The sequence below is a fragment of the Lampetra planeri genome, chromosome 14 (assembly GCF_965212315.1).
Source record: "Lampetra planeri chromosome 14, kcLamPlan1.2.h2, whole genome shotgun sequence".
Lineage (NCBI taxonomy): Eukaryota > Metazoa > Chordata > Hyperoartia > Petromyzontiformes > Petromyzontidae > Lampetra > Lampetra planeri.
The window spans coordinates 8,642,161-8,669,090 of record NC_136120.1 but is presented as its reverse complement, the minus strand read 5'-3'; the positions used below and the strand labels follow the sequence as shown (position 1 = coordinate 8,669,090).

The 26,930-nt window shown below is 43.2% G+C and overlaps 1 protein-coding gene across 3 annotated transcripts in view; it reads left to right on the top strand.

Moving 5' to 3' along the window:
- Positions 1-1,725: 1,725 nt before the first annotated feature.
- The window catches only part of LOC144722343 (KH domain-containing, RNA-binding, signal transduction-associated protein 2-like), a 47,180-nt gene continuing 21,975 nt past the window's right edge, over positions 1,726-26,930 (top strand). For all 3 annotated transcript variants that reach the window (XM_078600531.1, XM_078600530.1, XM_078600529.1), the window contains exons 1-4: positions 1,726-2,177; positions 16,762-16,889; positions 17,084-17,200; positions 21,094-21,240. In XM_078600531.1, the coding sequence (XP_078456657.1) occupies positions 2,075-2,177; positions 16,762-16,889; positions 17,084-17,200; positions 21,094-21,240 (495 nt within the window). In that variant the 5' untranslated portion in view covers positions 1,726-2,074. The remainder of the gene's footprint in view (positions 2,178-16,761; positions 16,890-17,083; positions 17,201-21,093; positions 21,241-26,930) is intronic.

Genomic DNA, 26,930 nt, shown 5'->3' with positions numbered 1-26,930 from the left:
GCCAACCGTGCTAATCGGCAGTGCGGGAGTTTTGGTTGCATGGCCACGGTCTCACTGTGGCTTATCTTAAATGTTCTATTCATGAAGCTGTGTGCATCGGCCTGTTGATGTTCTGATGCTGTTGAGAAAGCCACGAGGTGTGATGTTTGTGTCTCGAATAAGGTGTTTAATTCTGGAAGCCTGCGTTGTACCAATCTGTTTGCCAACATTCTTATGGATTTTGATGAGATTGTAGAAGAGTAAAAGCAGCGCCATCCCAGAAGGAGGATTGGGACTCGAGTCGGTGGCAATGTACATTGTTGAGGCCTTGGTTAATGGATAGGTTGTCATTGGCAAGAAAACTGCCTTGCATTTTGCATGTCTCTGTGGATATTTGGTGGCAACATTTTTTGCTAGAACAGGGAGCCCAAGGGGTTGGTGTCAGTTTCAGTAAATGCGCATGTGTTATTTAATTGTGCGTACAGCAGTTTTGTGTAGAGCTGTAGGACCAGGCTGGAGTGCAGGAATACTGAGTTGATCAGTGAGAGGATGGCAGTTCACAGGAGATTGGCTGAGGTGCCGCAGGTCGTAACTGCACGTTTCCGTAGCAGGGAAATTCTTGGTTTGGTCTTTTCCCAGACTTTTTTTTATGTGGGGCTTGAACGTCAGGCTTCTGTTCATTATAAACCCCTCGATATCTTGCAGGGCAGTCATAGCGCACTGGGCTACCACAGAAGGACACATAAAGGTTGGTATCCGTTGCATGATTATTCAAGTGGAAAGTGCTTGCGGTGGTTTGGAAAGATTTGGTCGGAGTCTCCAGCGACAGAAATATGCCTCCAATGATGTTAAGATCAGCTGTGAGAGTACTGGCAATGTTCTTGAGGTTTGTGCCCTGTGCAGCAAAGGGGCTATGTCACATGCACATATTAATTTGCGAGATGGTGTACATTGCAGGTCACTTATGTTAAATAGTGATGGTGCTAGTACGGAAACTTGAGGTAGGCCATTTTAGGGCAATGGTATGGACAAATGTGTGGAGTTTATGTGTTATACACACATAGAGTATTGGTATAGATATACAGTTTACTGATGTAGATATACTGTTAGAGATATCCTGATACTCTCTCCATGAGTGTCTACAAGTAAATGTATTTGGAATATTTGTACATACATTTGCTCATAGAGGTGTATACATTAAAGTGTATATGTATGTACACGTAATTAATTATATATTTCCCCCATATACTTGCTGGATATAACAAGTATCAAGCCAAAGCACGCATACATGCATGTAAAATTACTCAGAGCAAATACATTTTTTTGCAAGAGTTTTTGTATCATATCCCCTTGCAATACTAAGTAAGCTCTCACATGGATCAAATAAATAAATTATTTTAATAATTATTATTACCACAGCAGAAACCAGTGCATGCCCGCAATGCACATTCACATATAGGCACTCCCAATTTAAACAATTCAAATTAATAAAAATAAGACATCAATTGCAGTTACGGGCAAATGCATTCATTCTTTTTTTGGGGATATTATGTTTAAATAAAGGACGGACGGAATAAATGAATAAAAGGAGACGACATTGATGAGCGTGGAGGCGTATTTACTCCTCGCAGCGGACGGACTTGGTAATGAATATCCAGCATCCGCTGGGAAGGCGTTATCAGGGGCTGCTGCTACATTCGTGCATGGGGCGGGTATAGGGAGCGCACAGCACACACAAGCACGCACAACAACAGCTGGCGACGAGCGAATAGTCGCAGCCCCGGCCAGCATTCATCATACGCGAGCTGCCGAAGCTAGGCTCAAGCTAAACAGGCGCTAAGGTCGAAGCTTTAGCGCACGCAGAGTGTCTTCCGAGAGAAGAGCGACCGGGAGCAAGGTAGCGGTGAAGTAAGAGGGACCTTGGCCCCCGGCGTGTCCCGCTTGGGTGCGGGCTCTGGTCCCGCGTGGGAGCCGTGGAAAGCGAGGAGGAGAGGAGGGGGTATAGGGAGGCTGTTTTCCGAGAGAGGAGACAACAGAGCTGTGGGGAAGAAAGGGAAGGCGGCAGAAAGGCGCCTGCAGTGAAGGCGATTGGACCATGGAGCTCGAGGGTGGCAACTTGCTGCCCTCACCGCCACCGGCCGAGAAAGGCAGCCCGGAGAGCGCATCGCTGGGGCACGCGGACAGGCAAATGTCAGCAGGTGAGTGGGTGGGTGAGAGAGTGGATGGGTGAGTGAATGGGTGGGTGAGTGTATGAGCGGGCAGGCAGAGTGGCTTTTATACGCTTCACTCACAGTTCTCAGCACAAACCACACGTACAAACGATGCACACGAAAAGACAAAGATTCCCCTCCGCGAATACAGCCTGAACGCACACGCGCACACACGCGCACGTTACCAAAACCCAGCACCCAGCAAGTGAATAATGTTTGCGTGTTTGAGATATGCGAACTCGACAAGACGCGGCTTAAGTAAACAATGGGCATATTTGTACACAACAATGATACGCAGCCGACGCCAGCAAAGGGAGACGCTTTCGTTCCAAGGGCTACGTTTTAATGATGTGCCGTGGTGGAACCGCAGTTCAAAATAACGAATGGGGAAAACTATACACAAAGGGCCGCAAGAAAGCACGTGGAAAGCGACGATTTACGCACACAACGAAAAACGCAAGCACTGCGCAAGAAGCGCATTACGAGCAGCAGCAGCATGACTCAAACAACCACACAGCCTGAGCCCATTACCATCAGGCATTAGAATGGATCCCGTAAATCAGCCAAAAACACATTAGTTAATGGCACTGTGCTGCGGTGCCATGTGTATGCACGTCTCGAAGCAAATGAATATCCTGAACTGTGGGACCTTTCAGTGAAAGGATACTAAGCCAGGTGTGCTTGTTAAAAAAAGGCACGTCTCCGTTGCTTGCAAAGGTCACCGCGATGGGGTCACGGAAGCAATGTGCGCAGCACTTAGCACTGATTGCATTACATTATGTATGCTTACACGTGCACGCTTGCTTGTAGCCTGTATGAAATATGCATATGCGCCGTGGCGCTGCGTGCGCCGTAACACCCGTTGTAGTGGCAAAGTGCATAGGAACAAATGAGTAGGGTTCATCGGTGGCGAGCAAGTCGGCCTCACGTGTGTATCGGCAGCAAGCAACTCTGAGAGTAAAGAGACAGCGGTGAACCACCCCGCTACCATCACCTGGTGCTTAAATACCTGGGCTGCCTTGTCAGCCATATGTCCTCAGTGGGGGGGCATTTACGGATTGTCCATTAATGCACGCGCATCGATTGTACATTAACGTTTATTTTCTGAGACAATGTATATTTAATTAAATATTTAAACTTCCTTCAAACTCAACACGTTCGTCAATCACACTGCCTTAAAAGTAACATATATACGGTGACGTTTCAGACAATGGCCCATCTTCATAGTACATCAATACACGAGGTAACAGTTTTAAATGATAGGCTACAATTGTAGGTCTACACTGTTTTCATATTTGTGATATCTGGTATCTGTTACCGTTGTAGTTGGTATTTTGTGGCTATGAAAATAACAGTTATGTGCGTGTGTGTACACGCACCACCTTTGGAGGGATGTGAAATACTTTCATCTTTGGCCCCGGAGCAAACACTGAGGCAATTATATCCGTGCATTTAATTCCACTTCAGGGCACTAGTGACTGCGTTCCTTCATGAAGAAGCACTCATTGAACCTACCGTTTCATTCGAAGACTCGCACTTCACGGATAAAAACGTTCAACTCTCACTTTTTGCCTCATAAGCTACACAAATAACTTAATATGAACGTGTGCATTCGTTTTTGGATTGTTGACAACAGCTCTCGACTCAAATTGCTGCCGCGAAGCAAGTCGGTGATAATTGATGCTGAATAGTGATGTTATTTTTTCTCCCAGGCATAAATAACAAGATGGGAGGGGGGGGGACAAGACACCCCCAGGAAACATGCAACGTTGGTCCCAACAACGGTGGGCCAACCAAACATGGCAACGTTAGCCCCACGTTGGCATGCTTATTTGGCTATTGTTAATCCTATTGTTGTATGACCACTGTGAACCATTGTGATAACGTCAAATCTCCAATGTTTAAATATTGCAAGGCATGCGTGAATGTAATACTTAACTCGTGATTACATAGTTTCCCTCATAAAGCATAGATAGTGCGTGTGGGGAAAAAAATTGATGTGTGAATAGTGATTAATTCCTTTATAATATATACGACCGAAACCTATTAAGAAATGAGAGTATACTGTTTGGTGAAAAGTATGTATATACAGTACAAGGTCACATATCCCACCTGACCAGGTAACTCCCCACACTCAGTGTAGTATTTGCGCATGAGGGTATAAATGTCATTTTGTACACATTTTCACAAATCTGACCTTTTAACATCGAGTAATGTGTTCTGAATCTCAAGCACATTCTCTTACTTCTAAAGCACCGTGCAACATTTCCCTGTGTTTAAAGCACATTGTGCTTTGCTTTTGCCCAGTTACGTATTTGCGCATGATGTAATTGTAAATTTAGATTCACATATCTAACACTTGCGCAAACCCGGCTAAACCTATGTCCCCATTGAGGTGAATATGCGACATTGTACTGCACTGTATTCACCAACATTAAAATCGTGTCAACATTGCACGCTCTGTATGAACACAACGAATTTGTATTCTCACACACGTGGAAACACATTTTACAATGACTGGAATATTGTCACAGTATGAAAGGGAATTCAAATATAAAACACACACATAGTTATCTAAATGAGTATTTCTTGGAGAAGGCCAGTTGGCAGAAACATTGCCTTCCCTCAGTGACAGTAAATACCATATCATTATTATTTTCGTTAAATCTGCTATTTAATGCACACACAGATAACCACACATATAAGAGGGGTGGCCTAAATGTTGTTTTCTTTCTCAGTCCCATCTATACATTGAATGTTATAAATACCGTAAATCACTTTTTTATATCCTGGAACCTGCTGCCACATTTTCACAAGGGAGGAAAAGAAAAATGTATATTTACACAGTCAATTTGAGATGTTCACACATCGCGTGAGTCAAATGTCAAAGTTCTGTTCAAATTCAACCAACCAATAACCCCGATCAGGCAAACTTTTAAGTTTCCAAATTAAATCTTGAGCACAGTATCTTATGTCCCACAAGCCAGTGAGATGTAATTATATAGAGTTCTTATGTCATAAAATCAGTTTTACCCCTTTCAATGTGGCATGGGTCAAGGATCCCCGGTTGTCTGCATTTGCAGTTACAGCTGATCCAACGACGATTTTACACCTTAGCGTCACACAATTGTTCTTAAAAATATATAAACTGGCTTCATCAATCAACGAATTGTTCATACACGTGTGGATGATGGCTTCTGCAATGTGCTGCACTGCCAGTCGATATTCAAGAAAGCATTATTCTCAAAACAATTAAGATAAACTCGACTTTTTAAAATTTCACATTCAACATGCGTGCAATCATAATCCCTTCTCGAAAACCATAGTCCATGCTTCTCTTATACAGCTCCGACATGTACCTCGTATGGGAAATGCACACCATGTGACAGGACATTGTTCACAATTATAATGGCGCTTTGATAAAAGAAAATGCCCCCTGAAATGTGCGCCCATGGGCAAATGATGATGATAATAATCTTATGTTATCTTAATGTAATTTATATAATAATGCTATATGTTTATCCAGGAAGATAATAATAATGCCATACTCTTTGGTTATTTCGGTAAAGTCATGTAGGTATAAAATAAATTAAATCACGATGTTTCGGGCGCAACACAAGCGTCTGTCATCAGGTGGGCCAACCACAGCAAGAAACAATTGCAATTTATACCTACGTGACTTTATCGAAAGAAATAAAGAGTATGTATCCCTGCAGTCACCAAAACTTCTAATCTAGAATAAGGGCATACTTTTATTCCGGAAAGCCTTACTGAGAATCAAGATTATGTTTGTCGGGAGGGTCCTGGCTAATTTCATTTCTGAATGGACAAATGGATGCATAGATCGTTGTATAATTTGCGATTTGACAGCAACAATGATGAGAGTTATTGATATTTGTTTCTCAGTAACACTGCTCATGCTACATTTGAAAGTTATCTACCGGAGAAAGTCATGTTGATGTAGGAATTTGAGCGCAGAGGTTGAACTGTTACAGCTCATGCCAGTTTGTTGTGAACTGCAAGGGCAGTTTGGTAACACAAGTGTACAAGTAATGTTAAGAGTGGGACAGAAAATGTTACCTTTTTACAAAACTGATCATCTTTGTGTGAAAGCAACACAAAATGGCTGCTTAAAATATACTGTTATATATTCAACACAAAATATTAACAACGCTGATTACATTAAAAAAAATAAGTAAGCAGACAATGTATCGCTTTCATATATCTGTCCCTCCACATAAAGAACTAAATACTTTTTTTGACTTCCCGTCAACCACAATGCATTCTGGGAATGCAAATTGGCAGCAGCATTGTTTCAATCAAATGCTCATCTGGACCGGTTTTGACCTACAGTGTCTCATCAGCAGAGTCAGGCTTACTTGAACCGATGCTGATGAACTTACAGATGTCCTAGTCAAGTACCCTCTCTTGAACATATGGGTCCGAGTTGGACGCAAAATTACGTAATACATAACTGAATATAATAATTAGTGTCGCTGTGGAGAACATAGGTTACAAAATAAATAAGCAAATCGTATATGTCCTTCATGTAGTAGAAAAAAAAGTTAAATATAGTTAGGTGAGTGAAGGGATGTTGCCGTGGTAATTGTTAACACACTGTACTTACAATCCACTCATCACTGGGTCAATCTCCCTGTGCTGCAAAGGAAACAATGGAAGCTTCTTAAATTGACCTCCTCCCAACCGTGCCACATTCAACCCAGCAGCATAAATGAGCACAGCAAGGTCGGTCGATCGGTAGGTAGGGTAAAGTGTGGATACTCCCACCTCATTCCAAGACATCTCAGAATATTTATACTGGAGGAATCCGATGAGCTATGAAGCTCTTTTGCACAAATGCCCAGTGGTGTCGAAGAGTAGGCCAAATACTCTCTCGATGGGCTCTATAGAGCTCCCTCTGGTGGAGCCCCTTCTGCTAGCAGTGTTGTGAGCCTGTGCACTTGACTTTTAGAGTTCGTGGTGTAGTTTTACTACAACTGCCTGACCTGCATTATATTTTGTAAGCACAGTTCAGGAAGCCTGTGGTTATTATAGATTATTCCTTTCCTTTACTCATCAGAATCCGGTTGTAACCTCCACAAAAATCAAACGTGCGCAGTAATTGACGTAAAGCAGCCATCGCAGCAAAACAAAATATAGCAGTTTCATGTTGGAGTGTTGTGTAAATAATAATTGTATCCCAGCTCCACTTCAACAAAGTGCGAGATGAGTGTCGAAGGAACTCGTTCCTGTTTGAAAAAGCAGAGGGTGACAATTGCTTCAGAGCTTTTACAATATCCCAAGAGAGAATGTGGTCCGCAGCAAGCTTGTCACATGTCACTCCTGGTGTGAAATCTGTGCCCCTGCTGTGTCAACAGGCGCTCTTCAGGCAGCACCACGGTGGCAGTAAGTTTTAGTGCAATTAATACAGGCAGTCCTACCCAGATACGAACGTCCGACTTACGAACATCCCTACTTACGAACGAACCACCATAAGATGTTATTTTTAACCATCCAACTTGCGAACGTTCGGTCATGCTTACGAACCGAACTGCAGAGTGATCCTTCGCGATATGTAATGAGTCTCCTAGAAATGCCCCTTCTGACAAGCAAGCCAACATCAGCACTCAAGGTCAGTGAAAATAAAACAGTTTATTTTATATTCTTGGTTCTTTCGGTAAAGTCACGTAGAAGAGAAATAATTAAATAATACAAATATAAAACAATAAAAAAAAATCAAATTATCTTGCTGTGGATTTCACACCTGATGATGATTGCTTGTGTTGCAGTCGAAACGTCGTGAGAATTTTGTATTGTTTATGTTTGTATTATTTTATTATTTCCCTTCTACGTGACTTTACCGAAAGAACCAATAATATGAATCCCTGCAGTCACGAAAGCTTTAAATCAAAGTTTATTTTCTGTTCATGTTACTTTATGTTCTGTTTTATTTACTATACGGGCAGTCCTCGACTTACAAACACCCGTCTTGCGAACACCCTCACTTACGAACCAGCTTAAAAAAAAATTTCCAACAGTGATTTCAAACGCCAACTCGCACTTGCAAACTTGAACCGCGGAACTATTTTGTTCAGCGGGTCGAGCTTTCGCGAGATGTAATGAGTCAGCCTCGCGTGGGGAGTGCGTGTACGTGCGTGTGTGGTTAAAAGTGTGTATGAAAGCGAGTGTATGGGGAGCGGAAGCGTAGCGTTAGCGCTACGCTGCGCTTTGAACACGGTGGCCAGGGTTCGATTCCCGCTCACGGCTAACACCAGTGACGATTATCTGAACCGGTCCTGGGCCACCCCTAGGTCGACTCAGCCTCAAATGAGTGCCTAGTGCGGTGTGTTACACATCGCTACTCGGGAGACAAAGGCGGTCGGGCGTGGTGCTGGCCACTCAAACCCCTCGTATGCCGTGCTGGCCTTCTTCATAGGTGCTCGCTAACAACACTCATCCCAACAGTGTTAATGCCACACGGGGGGGGGGGGTGCCGTTGTCGTCGATGTGTGCATGCATGCCCCGTGTGTGTGTGCTTGCCGATTGGGAGTTGTGGGGGTGGAGTGTCCGATGGTTGGAAACATTTAGGCTGGCCTGCCTACGGTCCATCCTGGGTTTAACCATGCTGGATTGTGTGAGCTCACAAATCCTTGAAAAATCTGGGCAAAGTCCCATCGGTGAGCTCCTCCGGCAGGCAAGGCTGCGTTGGCTGGGTCATATAGCCTGCATGCCCAGCCACCGCATGCCTAAACAGCTTTTGTTCGGCCGTCGAGGGGGCTAAACGGGCGCGGCACGGGCTAGAGAAGAGATGGAGTGATGTGGTTCAGGAGTACGTGGAGCTGAGTGGACTTGCCGATGACTGGTACCAGCGGTGTGAAGCTCGGCCTCTGTGGAGGAGGCTCGTGAAGGACGCTGCTGGGCAGTTGGAGGCAGTCGCCCTCCAGCAACAACAGAGGGCGGAGGAGCGACGCTCACAACAACGAGCGGAGCGCCGGGTGGCTAAAGCACAGCAAGTTGGCACAGTAGGGGGCACAGGTGGTGCATCAGCCAGTCATCTTGGTCATCTCGGTCAGTCGACCCGTGGCACCTGGGTCTGCCCCATGACCTGCCAGCGGGCGTTCGACACTTCACGTGGCCTCAAGGTGCACATGGCCTGGCACAAGCGTCGTGGTGACGTCACCGCCACTTAGTGGCGAATGGCGGTTGTTGTGCTTGCCCTGTGTGTGCGTTGGTGTGTGTGTGCTTGCCCAGTGTGTGTGTGTCGGTGTGTGTGTGCTTGCCCAGTGTGTGTGCAATTGTGGTGACTCATTGCCCCCCCCCCGTTCCGACGAGCAAGCCAGCATCAGGGCTCAAGTTAAGTGAAAATATAACTTATTTTTATTCATGCTACTTTATTTTATGTTTTATTTACTATACAGTATGTATTACAGTATTACATACGAATGTACACTATTTCTTCTCATGCGCTTAACAATGCTTTCCTTTTTTGTTTAAGCAGAACATTTATAACACTGACCGTAAATATTCCGATATACTAACAATCGATGAAACGAACGGGTCTCGGGACTGCCTGTACATTACTTGATCAGCTTTCTAAATTGGTAGTCTTCATCGCCTTTCATACACCATGTAGTAGTAAAACGCTAGATTCGAAGCTTTCGTGACTGCAGGAATTACTGTGGTTCTTTCGATAAAGTCACGTAGAAAGAAATTAAATAATAATGTATTTCTACGTGACTTTACCGAAAGAACCAAAGAGTAGTAAAACGCTGTCATCTGTGCTCATTCAATGGGGAATAGCACTAATACCAACCCTCTCGTGGCTAGCAGACCTCAACATTGGCATTGATTTCCTTGAACACGTTGCCATCTGCAAGATTAGAATAGGCCCAGTGAGGAGGTACCATAGTAGGCCACATGTTTAGGTCCTGGTCGCAGGACAAACTCATAACCCCCCCAGGGTTTGATGAGAAGAGTAGCAACTTTGTGGAAAGTGACCAGTGGTCATTCTGTGGAGGGACATGGGAAGAATGCAGGACATTTTACTAGTGCCACCATTGGAGAATAAGACGAAACAAAGATCCCCATATAGCCATTACCAATTTTGAGCATGCACCTATTAAGGTCGGTACGGCAAACGAGGGGGTGGCCGGCCAGCATCGTGCCTGGCCGCTTTTTCTCCCCAACGCTGGAGTTTACACACCTCAACAGGTACTCGTTTAAGACCGATTCGACCTAGGGGAGGCCCAGAAACCAGTTCATACATTCTTCACCGATATTGGCCGCGAGCCAGGTTCATAATCGCTGCGCCACCGCTCTTCATTGGAGACAAAGCACTGCCCCACACCTGTTTGAGCGTGGAGACACATTTTATTTTCATTTTAATGATGTTAACACATGCGTGTACCCAAATATATGGACAGAGTGCATTTCTTTATCCCTTCAATGCCACTTGTTTCCATAAATTATATGTGAACGTACTGTATGAATGCACTCGCGTGATATGGAAAGGGTGGTGTTAAATGGTCAGTGGTGTAAAAACAGCTAGTGCTATTTCTTGGAAATCTGATTTACACTCTTGAAACAGGGATGGACGCTGTTTATGGAAGAAGATCTGGAGCTGGCGCTGGATTGATAGGCTGATATCTTATCCTGGAGCACTGTAGACTATCCATGAGAAGTGCCAGCATCTCTTATTATCCATCCCATGGGGCAGTTGTGGCTCATTTACAATTCAGGTTAAAAACTGGGAAATGTATGCTCTTGGGAGCAAGGGACTATAAACTCATACTAGGACGCGATCTAGCATGTTTTTTTTTGGCCCCCAATGCATCGGCACCCTTACTGAGTCCACGTACAGGAAGCAGTCTTCCCGCAGCACCAAAGTCGTTTGTTAACTGGCCTGTATGGCCCACTGGCAGAAACACGTTTTGCCCAGGCTAACCTGGCCTATCCTGTGCCACGCTGTTTCAGACATCTGACCAACGTGGCAGAGTAAGCCGATTGCCCTCTAGATGGGCCCTCTAGAGCCCACTCTATTGGAGATCCTCCAGCATTGGCAAGAGCGAGCAATTTTGGGGCTGCATGCACCCACACCTTTTACATTTGGATACTGGGTTAATGTGGAAAGGCTGTGTTTTTGGTCCAAAATACTGAAAATGCATTTTAAAAGTAAATAATAATACTATCCAGTATTGTTGTTTGGGATAGCTTTTACTGTATATATAAAAAATAAATTACATTGTATCAAATAAATGTCGTTTTCCTCTGGCAGCAAGGCAGGGACGTGTGTGGAGGGGACAGCGAGAGGTGGGGGGACATCAATGGAGATATGTGGCTCATTGAACGTTGGGACAGAATCTAAGCTGTGCTGGAATGGCTCAGGACCATTCCTAGGCTAATGAGCCAGTTTGCTCAGTAGTTGTGGGAACATGGCATAACAATACTAGGTATAACATGTCTTCTGCTACAAATGTACTGCTGTGTGTGTGTTTACACCAATACCAAAGCTGGACTGAATTATGTGAACGCCGCAAGGCTAGAAAGTGTATCACAGTCATGGTGGATTTAGTTAGACGAGACATGCATTGGTCGAAATTTGTATTTTATGCATTCACTAATATTTTACCATGCCATTTATTAGCTTGTTAATTCCAATAGCAAACCCTCAAAACTTAAGATGTGTTTTTATTATAATGCCATATCCCAAACGTCATTGCCATACTACATTTGGTGAATCCACTTTAAGTTTTGATGCTCCTTACAAGGAAAATAACAATGCACCAGGGCTGCATTCATCACATATTCACTCATCAATACACTTTTGGGTTCGTTACTCAGTATTAATGCAGTTCTTTAAAAAATATATATTTTCTAGAGTACTTGAATTTATCTGTAGGTTATTTTCCACGATTACCAAGTCGTGGCATAGCCAACACAGCGGAGTGTAGCATACTATCGACAAAGCTCGAATATTCTAACTCACTACTCTACAGGATGTCTGGCAAAACATTACCAAGCTGCAGCGTGTACAATTTTTTTTGGCACGTGTGATGGGTACTGCAAGATCCGACCATGTCTATTCAGTGCTCGCTGAGTTTCAGTCACGAAAGCTTTAAATTGAAAAAAAAAGATGAGTTGCATCGGTGTCCGGTTGCCGAACGAATACATTTATAAGGTCACACTCATTACACACGTAGTGCTTGCCACAAAAAAAACACAATACCTTGCTGATCTCATCAAGGAGCATAAGCCATCACGAAAACTCCGGTTATCCTCGCAGCGGCTTTTGGTGAATTATCGAACAAAGATGGTCACTGCATCGCACACTTTCAGATGCGCTTCTGTGGCCATCTGGAATGCTCTTCCTTCCAATATTATGCAGCTACTGGAGCTATCTACTTTTAATTCTAGATTGAAAATTCATTTCTTTAGAATTGCTTTTTCTGTTTAGTTTGTTGTCCTTCCCCACACCTCCGATTAGCATGGTTGGCTACGTATGGTGCGAAATAAGTTCAACATACATACATGCTCGCTATTAATCTTGTGTGAACTGTTGTTAAATGGTCTAAATGTGCACCGATCCACTCTGGTTTTTGTTTGTCCGTTTTCTAGTTGTGGTTTGTTTTGTCCAACCCAGGCCTAATTTTAATCATAGGCTTGTAGTTTCAATTGACTCACCTGATTATAGATGCTTTCCTGTCCATGTACTTTTATATATAATCCTGGGTGATTTTTTTTTTCAACTTCAAAACTTGACTCAAAACCCAAAATCTCATGTGTATTTAATAAAAGGTTTGCTATTACAAACCTGAAAAGGGCATGTTACTGTGTTTTCATTTGGCTAGGAAATAACTTTTAGTGCACAGTGTGCATAAATACCAGCTTTTAATAAGCAGACAAACACATATGAACAAATTCAGGACAGATTAAACCTCTAGGAAATGTTACAATGGCGTTATAAATACCAAATATTACCTTGTTAAATTTATACAGGCACCACTTTTACAGGGAGAAATGTGTATATATTTTAGATATACCCAATTGCCATATGGGGTTTTTTCAAGTATTATAACTCGTGTGAATTTACACGAATTCACTATTTAATAATTACATGGAAAAGCAGGAATCAAAAAGTTTTAACTAAAGTTACTGAAAAAAATATATTTTCTTATGCTTAATTATTTAACTCATAATATTTTCAAATTGACTAGGCTTCATTGTGAAATCTATCTCTGTATATATGTACGTTGAACTTCTTTCTCACCGAATGTAGCCAAATAAGCTAATCGGAGGTGCAATTATCATAACATATAATTTATAATTGCGTTGACATTAGAGGTTTTCGTATTGAAAATCATATTAGTATTAGGTGTGAATGCTTAAAATATCCAATTCCCCAAATGTTTACATCTTTCACTTAAAGCTTTGGTGACTGCAGTAATTAATATTCTTTTGGTCTTTCGGTAAAGTCACGTAGGAAAGAGGAAAGAGGTCTTTCCTCCTGATGACGATCGCTTGTGTTGTGATCGAAACGTCGTAGTTTTTTGTTATTTTCTTTGAACCATCTACGTGACTATTGAAAGACCCAAAGACTATGTTTAGACTTTGTTTAATACATTATTTAATATATTATGCATGTTAAAATATTCAATATTCCTCCATCTCCTGCTGAAGAATAGTTTGGCACATATGGCAGCACTCCAGTGTGAATGCGATAAGAAAGCCAGAGGTTTGTTTGCCAGAATCCATCCCTGTGTGTCCACTGAGGACTCGAGTGTGAATATTTCGGCAATGATTTTGGAGTACAAAGTCATCTCCTGAGGAAGAGTAGCAGCATAAATGTTTAACTCATTAAATGTTTCCTTATGTTTTACCCTTACAGTCAAAAATCCCGTATCCATCATTCGAGACACGATCTTGGTTTTGTGACATTTTCTCTCATGCAGTCATCGTGAATGACCGGCAGGTATTATAAGTGGTCATTCTCAGTATAAGTATTATTTTAAGGACATATAACAATAGTAAGTCCCACTCATTATTCACCTGGACATTTTCACGTATGTATTTTTATTATTAGTTTAGGCTGAGTTAACCAATGAGGAAAGAAAGCCTGGTTCACCCACCACTTGCCACCGGTTAGATTTATCCAGATATAAAAGCTGGGTCATCACGTTCATAGTTCAAGAGTGCTACCACTACACCACTGTGGCTATATCTACACGCAATGACAACAAACAAACCCAATTTCTCCCATATACTTTAATCGACTGTTGAGTAAGTGATGTTAACAATATCCTATTAAAGCCGGAATTGCACACGAGGAAGTAATGTGGCCAGCACCACCCCGAGCTACCTTTGTCTCCCCAGAAATAATGTGTGCTGCACGAAGCACCCCCTTCTTTCGATGTTAAATTGACATCGGAGAGGTCCAGGAAATATTCAGGTACTAATTTCCATTGGGTATGCATGGCTAAGAATAAAACTCATGTTACTGGAATCTTCCCAATAATTGCACACACATGCTGTAAAATGCAGACTTTGTTATGCAAACTTTGCTATGTTAATGCAGTGACTATCTCCAAATGTGCATTTTCATAATTTTCACCCCCATGACATCACAGCTGGAGTTTATAAAGTTCACGTAAACTTTACTACCCGTCGAGTAATTGTATTGACTGCAAGATGAACTATGCCCGCAGGATGCTTAACTCAGCGGTGGAGTTCAGAAGACGCCATGCAGCCAAACACACCAAGCATGAGCAGCCTTTCAAACTTCTTTGCCTGCTTCCTTGCGGACATTATTATTCCGTGATTGTCTTTTAAATAAAGCAGCACGTTCATAAGAAAGTTTTTTTTTCTGGGTTAGATCGCGTAAGTATAAATGCGTCATTAACCTGCCACTTCCCGACGCAGCTAATTATTAAGGTTTGTTACGTAACCAAACGTGCCAATTAGTTAGCGCACTGCTGGTTTTTTCCAATTTTGGCAAAATCGCCCGATGATGCTGGATTTAATTACCAGTAAAATCTCGTACTCAAATTGTAAATGTTGGAGATTTAGTCTCCAACACACCGGTGGGCTGAAGTAGTAACTAACTGCCACGTTTTGTTTACGTGACAAACCTTACTAATTGGCTGTGTCGGGTGGTGGCGTGTTAACGACATATTTATACTTACACAATCTAACTAAAAAACCCTTATTATGAATAATATTGGTCGCGAAAGCTTACTTCGTCTCAAAGCAGCATGTGTCTGTAAGCCAATTGATACCCTCACTGAACTGCTGCCTTCAACAACAACTAATTATTCGTAGCGCCTACATTGGGGAGCACTTGAAATTAACACCATCTTGCACCGCTGATGGTTTTGCTGCCATAATGTGCAACTAAATACCATTAGGTGCACAAATCCCGCATCACACAACTACCACTCTAGCAGCCTGGAATGTGTTACGTGCATATTTATTTATCCTTCATGTATTTGTTTAGAAATACCGTGTCGAGTTAGGTCTTTGTCCATATGATTTAAATTGTATTGTGTTGTGCGCTGTGCACACATTGCCTCAGTGTTAATCGATGCAGTGATCAAATGTCATTGTTATTAATGAGCAAAGTGATAAAGGCATTGAACTAACACAGATGCATTTTGCGTGCTGCCAGCTTGAATATTCCTCCTGCGGTGAATATTTTATGGAGCACACATACAAGATGATAGCGTCTGTGTCAGTTGAATTTTTAGATATTTCGATAAATGTGCAACAACAAAAGCACCACGTTGCTCTCATAGAAAAATAAATGTTATCCTTCCTTGAATAAACATAGCATAAATTTCGATTTAAAGCTTTCGTGACTACAGGGAATCATCTTCTTGGTTCTTTCGGTAAAGTCACGTAGAATGGAAATAATAAAATAATAAAAATAAACCAATAAAAATAATTCTCACGACGTTTCGGCCACAACGCAAGTAGCCGTCAGGTGGAGAACAGGTCTGTCGAGGAGACAGAGGGAGGGGATAGGGGTAGCATTAATAATGCTACCCCTATCCCCTCCCTTTGATGCTGCTAATCCTGCATAATGCACGGGCATAATGACTTTAAACCCCTCGCCAATCCTCCTACGCATTTCACAAGTAGTACTAATCACATATCTGCATTTCCCATAAATATGCTAAATTCCTCTTGATATGCAAATTCTTTTGTCAAGGCGCTCTTCGCCCCTCCATCCCAGCTTAAATAGTCGCTCCAAGCCTGGGGCTTGTGATTCAGACTCTGTCTCCTCGACAGACCTGTTCTCCACCTGAGGATGGCGTTGTGGCCGAAACGTCGTGAGAATTATTTTATTATGTTTTATTTTTATTATTTTATTATTTCCATTCTACGTGACTTTACAGAAATAACCAAGAAGAAGAAACATAGCATACTTGCCGATTTTTTTGTTTGGTATAAGTATACACACGGGTACTTGCAAGTTCAGTGTGGTTTTGCAAGACGATGATAAATAATGCAAGTACATCGTTACATATTTTTGTTGGAGAATAATTTATTATAATTGTCAATGTTGTTTTTATTGCAGAGGTGGAAAAAAGCCAAAAGGGAAGAAACTCTCCTGGAGAGAATGGATGGAAATTTATAGACGTCGTGAGCAACAGAAACGTGAAGCTAATCGAACGGGTAATCATCCCCGTAAGACAACATCCAAAGGTAAATTGTTCACAATCACTGCATTTTAGCTGTGCCATTGATTGCCATACTATTTTATCACAAAGTCAAATGGTGTATTTATTTTTCTTTTATCATAACGACTGCAAATGATAAATTGTAATCATAAAAAAGCACGCTGCATTATTCAAACATTTATTTTGAAATAATGCATTCTTCTCCTTTTCCCCTTGCAGTTTAATTTTATTGGCAAGCTGTTGGGCCCAAGAGGGAATTCTCTAAAGAGGCTAAAGGAAGAAACTGGGACAAAACTCTCAATCCTTGGTAAAGGCTCCATGCGAGACAGAGACAAGGTGGGTAACATGGCTTTTTGGTTGTAAGTAACCTGACACACTTCACTATAAATGTACCAATAATGTTTACATTTCAAGCACACCTAAACTTGTGGTGTATGTGTGTGTCTGCATTCAAGCGTTTTTGAGATGGGGGTCGTTGGTTGATCATGAAAACGTAATAATTTGCATGAGACACTCACCAATAGAGCCATGAGGTGGCCAGTAAATTATATTGCAGAACATAGCTTACTCATCACTACATCTTTGAGGGTCATCATCTCGTGGGTGGAATTCTTGCTGGGCACTAGGGTTGTGAAAAAGTGAAAACACTCGATAATGAAATCACCACACATCTTTTAGCCAAAGTCTCTGAAAATAGTCTCAAGACTGAATGCACAGGACTTTGGGTGGGTAGGAGATGGCAGAACAGTAGAGCAGGTGGGTTAATTAACCCATATGTGTGGACTTGTCACTGTCATTCGAGCATATGCATGGGTTTTCTCTGGATACTCTGGTTTCCTCCTGTATACATAAAGCCCTACCAATTAAATAGCAAAGTATCCCAATTTCTGGAAATTCTAAGACGTCTTGAACAACAGAAACGTGAAGCTATTCAAATAGGTAATCATCCCCATAACACAACATCAAAAGGAAAATGATTCACAATTACTGCAGTTGAATCTTGATTGTCAGTAAGACTTTCCTGGATAAATGAGTTTTAATACAAGAAAACAGTCTCAATCGTAAATGTAAATGCAAAAAGTATTGACATTCTAATGTCAGTCAAATTTTGAACTATATTCCTTACTTAACAATTACAAAATTAAAGTGCACTTATATTCGAGTTAACTACAATATATTCCAAAATCATGTTAAATATACAATAGATAAGATCAAGTTGCAAATAAATACTTACCAAACAAACATGGAATTCCTGGATAAATTTCTATATTACTTGAATAAAGTGTAAATAGAGTTTAGTCATGTATATTGTTATTATATGAATGTTGGACTTCGTTTGCACCCTACGTTACCAACCATGCTAATCGGAGGTACGGGGGAAGGACAACAAACCAAACATAAAAAGCAGTTAAAAAAATGAGTTTTCAATTTAGATTTAAAAGTGCATAGCTCCAATGGCTTCCTAACATCGGAAGGACAGCTGCAGAAGAGCATCTGAAAGCAGTGACCATATTTGTTCGATGGCTATCCTAAAGCTTCTGCGAGAATGACCGGAGAGATAAGCAAGATAGTATGGTTCATTTGTGGCAAGAACTTTGTGTAATGAGTGTAACCTTATAATGTATTAGTTCGAGAACTGGAAGGCAATGCAGCTCGGCGAGCACTCGGCGGACTTGGTCGGATCTTGTACTCCACACACTTAATACATCTTTGGCCACAACAGATGCAGGTCTATTAAAAGGCATTGCATACCTTATAAATAAGATAACGTCAAGCTTTCAATTAGTTTATATGACTCTATAGTTTGTATAAATTAACACATAATCTCTTCAGGGTTTGTAAAAAAGGTATCACCGAATCAGTCTTCACCACTCGGTGGGCATTCATGAGTGGTTGTTCAGAGGGAAGTATTAGTTTTGGTATAGGAATGTGGAATTTCTTTCACAGACTTAAGTCCAACAACAGAGCTGAGCGATGTGGAAATCTCCGATTAGCACGGTTGGCGACTCCAATTAGAACGGTTGGCTACGTACAGTGCAAAAGAAGTTCAACATACATGCATACATTCAAATCGTTGTATGGCTGATGTTGATGTAGAGCAATGTTTTTAGACAATAGAATAGCTGCGATGTTTTGGTCGACATAATTATTTTGGGTAGATGACTTACTCCTTCATTCTTATATTTCTTACATAATACAACGACCATTTGATAGGATTTCAGAAAGTGATTGCTATGGAGAGAATGGAGATTATTACGGGACAGCAGAATTCACACCATTGATACTGGATTGTCAACAGACGTGAGCACTGCACGACACTTGTATCAGCATGGATACACTTTCAACTTGACTTTATTGATGATTAAAAATATATACGATGTAATAATTAATAAAGTAATCCGTCACTGCATTACAAATACGTAAAAGTAAAATATATGTTTCCACATTTCATGCTTCATGTATGACCAACTCTCGGGAGGTATCATATGCACACACTTCTTATGCCCTTATTAAAGGACAATATTTCCGCTACTGGTGGATAGGGCACTGGCAACATCATCAATTCTGACCCTAGTGACCCATATATGTACCTCTATTTCTGGGATAGGAGAGGGCACTCTGCTGGACTGATGAATGAACAGCCACTATGACACCATCACCCCAGGATTTTCACTGCTGTGAGATTGAATAAAATGAAAGCATAGATTTTTGAGCAACCAGTGGTGACCCTGGCTGGGTGCTGTATCAAAACCGAGCACATGTGGAACCCCCTCTGGACACGAACACAGGCAAACTTCGCTTCCAAGAAACCACGGAAAGCTTTACTTCACAAGTGTTCCTCAGTTTACTTTGATTCAAATTGTGTTTGGAGTTGAAAATATCGGGAGAGTATGAAGCTGCAACTTATGTGAGTGCCACTGTATTAAAAGTCTTAATAAAATGCCGAAGGAAAGATGTTCATGAAAACACATCTCCACATGGGGATACTGAATATAATGTAAAAAAAAAGCGGTGTTAAAATGTAGTTCGAGCTATTTAACCTTCATTATTAAACAATTTTAATAAGAATACATGTGTAGTGAGTTCAACTGAGTCGCAGACTTACTCTTTGGAGGTAACACATTTATTAATACCAACACAAAGGGGTATCTGCCCCTTAACCAGATAACAAGCTATGGTGGTGGACCGCCAGGCTAACTACATTAATTACACCATAACTAGCTACAATGGACTGGACCACAGCTTGGGTCCAGGTCCACGTTTTTGAGACTCTGTCGGACGTTGAACGTAGAACGTAGATTCTTCAGGATGAATAACAGCAGCCGGTCCCTCTCGGGGACCTGGCTTATATCCTCTGTGGCGTGGCTGGCTCCGCCCTTAGCCACGACCACCTTATTGAATCCTCGAGCAAGATCTCGTGCCTGACACGTGGACCACCCCTAGCCCCCACCTGGGGCCCTGTGTACACTTTACCAGTCACGTGTCCTTAGGGGTCAACCAGAGTGCCATGGCCCCTAGTAACCCCATTCCCATGGCCGGCACTCTCACACCCTATCCTGTAGGGGTCGGCACTGCACGCAGAGCGTGGTGCCATCCAGCACTGCCAGGCAGCGCTCACTGAGCCCCTCTAGGGCCAGTACTACACCCACATATACGTGGTGCCCGCGATGTCAATACATCCCACGCCGTGCCTCTCTATGGCCGGCATTACACAGTGACATCCATGATGTCACTACACATGTATTCTCAGTTAGTATACTCGGAAGTCATGGGCCAGCCAACACGAGTTGCCCCAAAATAAACCATGGAATATTAAATGATTGTGAAAACACCAATAATCAAATTATATCACTGAGGAAAATCGTCAATAATTCTTAAGAATATGAGGAGAAACGCTTAAAGCGGTTTTACATGGCTGCCATGTTACTTAGTTTGCCCTGAGGCTTACACTGAGGCTCATACAGAGTATCACAGCATGGTTACAATAGTACCCTAGGAAACCCAGCCACCTCATTAAGGGTTTATTTTCAATAGCGATTTACATTTCTTCTCCCATTTTTCTCCCATTTTTTACGCACTCACTAAACTGTGTGCAAAAATGTTTTCAATTAAAATTATTGTTTGCAACACCAACCTAATTTTTGCTTTGTGCTTTATGCAGTGAAAAAGCTAACACGGAACGTGGTTTTGTTTCTTTTGATAATGAATTTAAATATTGCACCCTGTAGGAGGAAGATCTGCGAAAAAGCGGCGAAGCCAAGTATGTGCATTTGAATGAGGATCTGCACGTACTAATTGAGGTGTTTGCACCACCGTCACAAGCCTACAGACGAATGGGTCACGCTCTCGATGAAGTTAAAAAATATCTTGTTCCGGTAAGTGTCACACACAACACAGCGTTGGCTCAATTTTTAAGTGAGAATATTTTAACGTCTTGTGAAAACATGAGATAATGCAATTTACAAAAAGAGTGCCAAAATAAATTTGACACAAAGTTATTTATTCAGGAATTCTGGATTTCAATTTAGAAGCGTAGAATAACCCTAAAATGTTTGTTTTTAAAATGGATATTATTCTTTTTCAAGAAATAAAATAACGTGTGTGAAATTGAGATGGCTGGGTTGTCCGATGAGGGCTGATACTTTGTGTTAGTACTGAGCCGGCACAGCTGAGATATGTGGTTCGAGTGTGGGCAGCCACCTATGATTAATCCAGGTTTTCAAGTACACAATGTGTCGCATATAAATGCACAAAGAAGCCATCAAATTAAAGTGAGTTTCAATTAAATTTGTTTTTTTTCCAGCTCTGATGACTAAAACTATTTTCGGTTTGATTGTTATGAACAAAACAGTAACAATGTCCCTCGTGTAGATAATTGGCGATCCAATACGATGTCAGCAGCAGTTTTGTAGCTTTTCCTTATAAAAGCCATTTCCTAACATAGTTAACACGTTTTTTTTTGCATAAGCATAATTCATTAATACAAATCTCAACATATTTGTAAATATAAATGACCTAAATAAAGATAAATCTGTCTGCTATGCAGATGGGCCATTGCCCATAATGTTGCCTATTATATGTTGTTGTTGATGAATATGTTTTTGATCCTCTGTAACATGGAGTGGTGCTCTGGTTTTGAATATGATAATTTTTTGTCTCGTGACTCTGATAACACAATTGGAATATAATTGCATGGAAAAAAACGTGATTAAATTATATTTTGTGTGCAAGATACGGCCATTAATATCGCACTCCTCAAACACGCTGGTTTGCTGTGTATAATTTCATTGAAATTATAGATCAAAGGGAATATTAAATTTTTATATGCAAAATAAGGAATTGATAATTGGTTTTTTTACCCTTTTATCTGGCAAACAAAACTGACACTTTTTTTTTACAAGGAGTCATGTTTGCATAGACCACTTTACCTGCAGTCATAATGCAAACAAAAAACAACTCTGATAATGTATGCACTGTCCTTGAAGTTGATTGGTCCACACCCCAGACAGCTTTCCTTAGAGCCTAGTCTCACATGGTGTTGGACCAGATGACGCCAAAAGGCGCACGAGGTGCAGGGAGATGTGTGGGAGACTCGGGCTGTTGCAGTGGGATCTCCACCTGATGCTAAGTGAACATGTCTTCAATAAAGTGCCATCTCAAGAGAAATGTGTCAAGTCGTCTTTACAACTGGTGTCAGAAGTGGGGTGTCATCATGCCGCGGCATGGTTGCAAGGAGAACTCACTGACGACGACTTCGGACGGAGAGGAGACCCCCTGCAACAAGCACCGGGTGGCGGGGACCCGGTGAACAACCCTTCCGGTGAAGAGGGACGGGCGGCGGTAATGAGGAGAGAGGGGGCTGGCCGACAGCTTACCATGCAGCTTATCGCGACTGCGATAATAGGAGTGGCGGAGAGCACGTTTGGAGTCCCCACGGTGGAAACCACTCAACCGATGGCCGCCATTTCGTGCTTTGGCAAAATGGCGGCCGAGGTGACTGCAGCTCTGGCGGCACGGGAAAGAGCGACTGACCAGCTGCGGCGGATGACGCCTGTAAAATAATTCGTAGCAGCGGAAGGCGACTGGGCCACCTTCACCAGAAGGTTTGAGGCAGCGTATCAAGCCAACGGATGGTCGGAAGAGGAAGCACTGAGAGCCCTACCTACCGCCCTTGACAACGACATCCTTGCAGTGTTCCGAGCTGTGCCGGAGGACCGAAGGGCTATGCTACAAAAGGTGTACGGTGAAATGGCGGCCATGTTCGATCCCCCATCGAATACACGGAGTTAGTGCAGCAAAAGCGGTGAGAGGCATGAGGGGATGAACCGGTGGCCTTGTGTGGTGGCATGGTCGGGTGATCTGATGTCGGGTAAGGCCTCGACAGTCAGGTCAACAAGGAGTGCAGGGACGCCAATGGAGGAGGGTCTGGAGTTGGGGGAGGAGGTGACGGCGGAGGTACACGGGTGGGCTCGACGCCAGGGGGAGACTTTGCTATGGCCTCAAGGTTGGGGACCAAGGGGGGAGGTGACTGCTCCACAGCGAGGGCCTGCCATGGCCTGCTTCAGGTGCGGTCGGCCGGGGCACATCACGCCGGGATGTCAGAGCGACGCCTGGACAGCGGCGTCATCGGCATCTGTCTTCCCACCGGCGGCCACTCCATAACGGCGGCAGACAAGTCGCGACACCACAGACACCTGGCCCGAAACGTCACCTCACACATCTAGGCAGGTGTGTCTCCCAGGCCCCATTATCACCTTGCATCCTTCATCGGTTGTTTCAGTTGTGTCGGTTATGTCGGTTGTGTCGGTCGCGGGTGAGTGACGGGTTTCGAAGAATTGGGGAAATTGCGGTGACAGGTCCTGTTGTGATTTCATAAATGTGGGGTATCCCATGCTTGTGGGACACCGACTTTTTGAATTGAATGCCCTCGGAAATTGACGGATCAGATGTGTAAAGAGATGTTGTCGGGGCAGCAGTTATTTTTTTGGGATCCTATTGGAAGGGAGGCGGGTGCTACGTCGCGATTCAGGCCTTGTTGATGGGGTCGGTAGAGATCCCTCCGGACAAACAGATGTTGGTTCCCTAGCGGTACCGCAGGCTGTTGCATTCGGCCGACCCAGATATGGCAGTTCTCCTGACGCCGTCCAACAGTGTGGCCCGTGAGCTTACACTGGCGGGTGCACAGACGATCCTAAGAGCGGGCCAAGAGCCATTCCTGCAAGTGTTGAATGTGGGTGGAAGGACAGCTGTGGTCCCAGCGGCTTACCGTATTGGCCTACGTGAGCACGCATGTTGCGAGGCGGTGGCGATAGATATCATGGAAGCGATGGAGGTGAGAGTCCGCGTGTTGCGGGGCAGTGGCGACAGATATCGCGGAAACGATGGGGGAGAGAGTTGGGTCAGATGAAACGTGGGCGGAAGCACTTGTAGCGACAATCATGATTTGCCTAAAGCACAACGCGGCGAATTGAAGTCATTGTTGCTGTAATTTCAGATGTTTTCAGTAAGAGCAAGTGCGACATCGGTCGTACTTCTCTATTGCTGCACCATATTGATACGGGAGACACAGCCCTGTTTGCCAGAACTAATATCGGATGAGTCTGGTGGAGAAGGAACATGTGAACAGGTGGTGGCTGGTGCATGCCTAGTAAGCGTGTGGACGATTTGTTGGGCGCGTTGTTGAGTGCTAGTTTATATTTGTTTCCGTCTCTGATGTGCGAGCGGGAGCACGGGCCCCCCCATACCGTTTAACTGGGTGCGGCTTCGAAAAAATAAATGCGGGACATAACCGTGCCGTGGCAGATTGCGTCCGGGCGAGTGTCGGTGACAAAGCATAGCTGCGTTTCTCGTATGTGCCGCTGCAGATATCACCTAAGTAGCACAACTATAGTGGGGACCGGTCGAGATTGTGGAAGTGAATCGGTTTTGGTGCATGCAAGTATAGGTGGGGCGTCAACATTGGTTTGTCCACCATCGCATCTCAAACCATACGTCCATCCCCGCCCAGACATCTCATATCCATGTCCAGAGCGGCCAATGTCTGGTGTGTCCGACATGCCAGGGTAGTCGTCCGGGATGGTTGTGCAACCCGGGAGATGTGTTGTGCCGCCCACAAAATGCGACCCTCTGATTCTCAGAGGTCCACAGGACTCCGCCACGTGCGATGGACTGGCGTCAGGGGCCCGGTCAAGAGCTTAGCAGCTGCGATTGCGTCTCTCCAAGCCACGAGGTGGACTGGCAACTCCCAAGGCCAACTGTTTTTTGTGTGTGTACCCTGGTGCGGTTGCTGTTGTTCGCGTGGGGCGACTTGCACCACTCAGTCGTCATGTTGTGTTGTTGTTGGTTTCTGTGGTCGAGTGACAGGTTATTTCCATGCAGCTGTGGGTTGCCATTCTGCCCTAATTGTTGCATTTTTTGTCTTTTTTTTAAGTCTTGATATTAGCTGGGATGGCTATATTTTTAAGAAGGGGGGGGGGGGGTGATGTAATGACAATAGAACTTGCATGCTGTGTGAGGGGACTAGTGGCCATGGGAGGTAATGATAGGGAAGTCAGCCTACAGTACGAATGCACTAGTGGCCATGGGAGGTAATGACAGGGGTATCAGTTGTGAATGCGAAGGGACTGGTGGCTACGGGAATGTAAGATAAGGGAGTGTGGTCAAGTGACGGAAGAGGACGGTAGAGTCTGCCGGTAGAGCGAGCGTCCAGAGTCAGCGAGAATATTCGAGAAGGGGGGCGTGGACTCGGTTGGAATATAAGGGAGATGCGCGGGACACTCGGGGCTATTGCAGTGGTATCTCCAACTGATGTCAAGTGAATGTGTCTTCAATAAAGTGCCATCTCATAAGAAGCTTGTCAAGTCAATACACACGCATACCACTGCAGGCACTCACAGCACCCACTCCTCCGCCCCCCACCTGTGCCTTGGCCGTGCTCACACTGCCCGCTCACCCGCCACTCAAGGCGGGGTGGCATTAATCCCCTTGCAGTGGGACCAGGCCGTAATAAGCCGCAAACCCGTCACTGACAAGTAGAAAAGTGGTGTGAAGTGCACGAAAATTTCAGGCCAGGTGTCAACTGTGTGACAGCTGTGAAATTTAACAGATGGAAGGTGGCTGTGCTGAAGGGTGATGGCATCACTGCCATCAGCCTTGATTACGTTGTGATGTATCTGGTAAATGAGGCAGGGTTGGTACATCGCATAGAGATGATCCCTGCATCACCCACATACAGTGACACACTCATAGCAAAGACCGTGTGTTTTCTGACAAACTTGCGAAGGTTTCAGTGTTGTCCACCTTATGCGTAGGATTTATTTTGGGTGCTCCAAATTCCCAAAAGAACAAAATGATTAACGACCAAGGTGTTGCCTAAACATCACAAAAAGATCAGCTGTGCTACTCGGTGATATATTTCCACATTAATAAATAATTATATATTTTTTAAGTGCGTGCAGACCGCAAAACAAGAGTGAGGTTAACAAGTCAGGCTGATGACTGATGCTGCACATCATGTTAAAGACTGACATGCCTGAAGGCTGTCTTGAGATTTAGCCCGCTCGGCTTTGCGCAGTCTTTAATCGCTCATCAATGCTGCTACACTGCATTTTTTAAAGTTAAAAGCAACAATGGACCACATTCCACTATCGAACATTATTTTGAAATGAATAATAACTTAATAAACTACGTGAAATTATGAAAACATAAAGGAACAAAACTTGATATAATTGTGTATATGCAGTTTTGAAAAAAAAAAAACTAATGGCTGTACAGTATAGCTAACCAGGCAGCATTTCTCTTTTTAAGCATAAATTAAATTCCCTGATAATGTATTTTTCCCACTCTGAGGAAATGGCTGACACTGCAAAAACAAAGTGTTGTGTGTATATTAGAGCACTGAACTACGAAATTATTTTGTGTAAATATAAAGTGGCCACATTCTAATTTAGTTACTTGATTAAATGGATGCCAACATTACCTGTATATTAAATCGTTATACAATCGTACAATTTTTTATAAACAATAGTCTGCTCGATTTTGGAATTTATTTCCCTCATCTTTTTTC